Below are 2,862 nucleotides of genomic sequence, written 5' to 3' on the forward strand. Positions count from 1 at the left end.
TTTACCAGGCGTCAGTAGATGAGTAGGATCGGAGTGGTCACAGTTCTCAACATGGATGTGGGAGATAATGCCAGGAAATACTTTTTGCATTGGCAGCATTCTCCCGAGCTGTTGCCCTCTATGGATTTGGCCGCTGTACCGGATGGGGTGAATACAGACGAGCTTTACACAGTAACCTGGAAGAGACGGGAGAGGAAGCAAGGTCAGGAAACATCAGCTGCCTCTGATCTCGGAGTGAGCAAGAAACCTTCCGTGCCAGCCTCTTACTGGAGACTGTAGCGATGAAGCAGAAATGTGGTCAAGGTACCAACAATCCTGAAATCAAAATTACTGAATTTGCTGAGGAAGTGAGGAAAAGAGAGAGTTGGGACAGAAAACATCCTCTCAGCAAAGCTGAGGGCTATTCCTGATGCTTTATTTTTACTGCTTCCTTTTTTTGATCTAGGGTTGTTGTTTTCCTGCTACCTGTTTTTTAGCTCCTTTCTTCCCTCTTCTCCAAGAAAAGCATAGGAAAAGGACTACATCCTGCTGGTGCTGACTTCTGATATTTTGGAGCAGCAGCATAGCTGTACTTTAGTGGATGAACTAGAGAGGGTGTGAGATCAACCAACAGTTTGCTTGAATTGAAGAGGCACAGAAACCTTACTCAAGTAGATAAAATGATTACTTATTCCTGCCTCGTGAGGTATCTGCTGTTAATTACTTGCCTGATCCACTGATTTGGACTCCATCATCAATGGCATTTCCATTATGGAAGAATCGAATGGGTCCAGAGAGCTGCCCGCTGAAAGGAGCATACACTGTCGCTCCATCAGGGCAGATGACATCCACGCCAGCGTGCTTTCCTTTACCACTGTGCCTGAAAACACAAGTATGGAATTAGAGGAGTCTGTCAGGCTTAACATCACATGTAGATATGTCAGTTAGCACAGCAGGGTGTCTGAAGCTTGTCTAACAGAATTTTTGCATCTGACTTGAAATTGGAAAGAAGCACTGGCTTTGATCCATCTTTACCGTAAAATGTTTGTATTACTCTAACCTTCATTAAGGGGGGGTGAGATTTCAGAGTTTAAGGATACTTTTAGTTTTCTCATGTATGTGGTATTTTCAAGCTGTTATAGAAAAGTAGCCCTGTTCTACCCCAAAATACATCCTGTTTTGGTATAAAATAGAATCTTACGTTTGGCATTTTCTCGCTTAGAGATTTGGAAGTTGCATGATGAGGACGGACACTTCTTACAGTGCCTGGGGAGAGGAGGTGACAGGAAAATGCAGGGAAAGCAGGAGCCATCCTATATATAAAAGCATTTTCCAGGGAAATATAGCCTGTTCCATTTTGAGGTGCCAACTTAAAAATAGTGATGCTGACAGACCTTTAGCTTGTGTGAATCAATCTTCTTGGCATTCTTTGAGCCATTGCTGAATGTTAGTTAAGTATCTGGTCTAAAAGCAACAAGAACAAATTATTCAGATCCTTGAAATGCTTCCCATTTCCTCTGCTCTGGCAGCTAATTCACGTAATGGTCTTGCTTCTTCCCCCATGGATCAGTTGGTAGTAGTGGTGTTAGTGCACTTCTGTGACATTGCCAAGTAATGTCCCAAAAATGAGTAAAAGGTCCTGCAGCCAACAGTCTTCACTCGTTAAGTGTCAACTCTGGTTAAACATTTCATCTAGGAAAGCAACAGCAAACCTCAGTGCTCAGGACAAAGGGGAATGGCTTCAAGCTGAAGAGGGGAGGCTGAGATGAGCTCTGAGGCAGAAGCTCTTCCCTGTGAGGGTGCTGAGGCGCTGGCACAGGGTGCCCAGAGAAGCTGTGGCTGCCCCATCCCTGGCAGTGTTCAAGGGCAGGTTGGACACAGGGGCTTGGAGCAACCTGCTCTAGTGGAAGGTGTCCCTGCCCGTGGCAGGGGTTGGAGCTGGAGGAGCTTTAAGGTCCCTTTAACCCAAACCAGCCTGTGATTACCTGTCAGCACCGAAGTTGCCACAGCCGTATCTATCACAGCCCCGGATCTTGTTGGTGGGGTTCCCACTGCAGATAGGAGCCCAGTGTCTGTGTTGTTGTTGGGGTGGGTATGCGTCCAACTGCTTGGCAAAAACTGCATGTGCAAAAGAGGAAAATGGGGAAAATTTAACCATATCCTTTGTACAGTACGAAAGAAAGTGTTAAGGTGCAAAATAGGGTGTTTAAAGTGGAAGACGAGCTCATGGCAGTTTATAATTTCAGAATACAGGTAAAAGAACATGGTACAACCTGTTATATAGATTTGATCCTTTTTTCTTGAGGTCTTATTTTAAGGTACACACACTAAAACCAAAGCAAAGCTGTGGATAGATGTTTTTAATATTAGCTTGTCAAATAAGTCAAACTATTTCCACTTTCTTCATAAAACCTCTAAACACTTCAATATATGGCTCTAACTGCACACCTAATTCAATGTTTTGTAATAGTCGTAACTGTGCATATTACCCTAATTCTTCATAAAACAACATTGAAAACCCCTTAGAATTATCTATGTTTCAGCAAATGTCATTAATTCATTAGTGTCTGCCTAAAACCAGCCAAGACCAACTGCAATATGGAGATCTCAACTCACCAGTGGACACCAGGCTGACCAGGGTGACCAGGCTGAGAGCTGGCATTGTGGGGCTGGTTCACCGGTGTTCTTTGATCGGATCAAAGACATTGAGGAGTTGCTGTCTGGGGTATTTATGTGTTTTTGAAAGCCCAAGTCTGTTGTCTTGGCCAATCAGTCTTAGGCAAAGTATTACAGCTCTGGGCAGATGCTGTTGCCATATTAGGCACTGAGGATGTCTACAAACAGTTGTTAGAACTGGTTGGGAAAGATGGATAAGATAACTGG

General features: G+C 44.0%; 1 protein-coding gene across 1 annotated transcript in view; it reads right to left on the reverse strand.

Moving 5' to 3' along the window:
• LOC104413229 (myeloid protein 1-like) overlaps positions 1-2,641 on the reverse strand; it is a 4,483-nt gene extending 1,842 nt beyond the window's left edge. The window contains exons 1-4 of the mRNA XM_010024160.1: positions 2,596-2,641; positions 1,965-2,097; positions 708-859; positions 6-176 (exon numbers count right to left, since the gene is read on the reverse strand). Of these exons, the coding sequence (XP_010022462.1) occupies positions 6-176; positions 708-859; positions 1,965-2,097; positions 2,596-2,641 (502 nt within the window). The remainder of the gene's footprint in view (positions 1-5; positions 177-707; positions 860-1,964; positions 2,098-2,595) is intronic.
• Positions 2,642-2,862: the final 221 nt, after the last annotated feature.

The sequence above is a fragment of the Nestor notabilis genome, unplaced genomic scaffold, assembly GCF_000696875.1.
Source record: "Nestor notabilis isolate BGI_N333 unplaced genomic scaffold, ASM69687v1 scaffold22751, whole genome shotgun sequence".
Lineage (NCBI taxonomy): Eukaryota > Metazoa > Chordata > Aves > Psittaciformes > Psittacidae > Nestor > Nestor notabilis.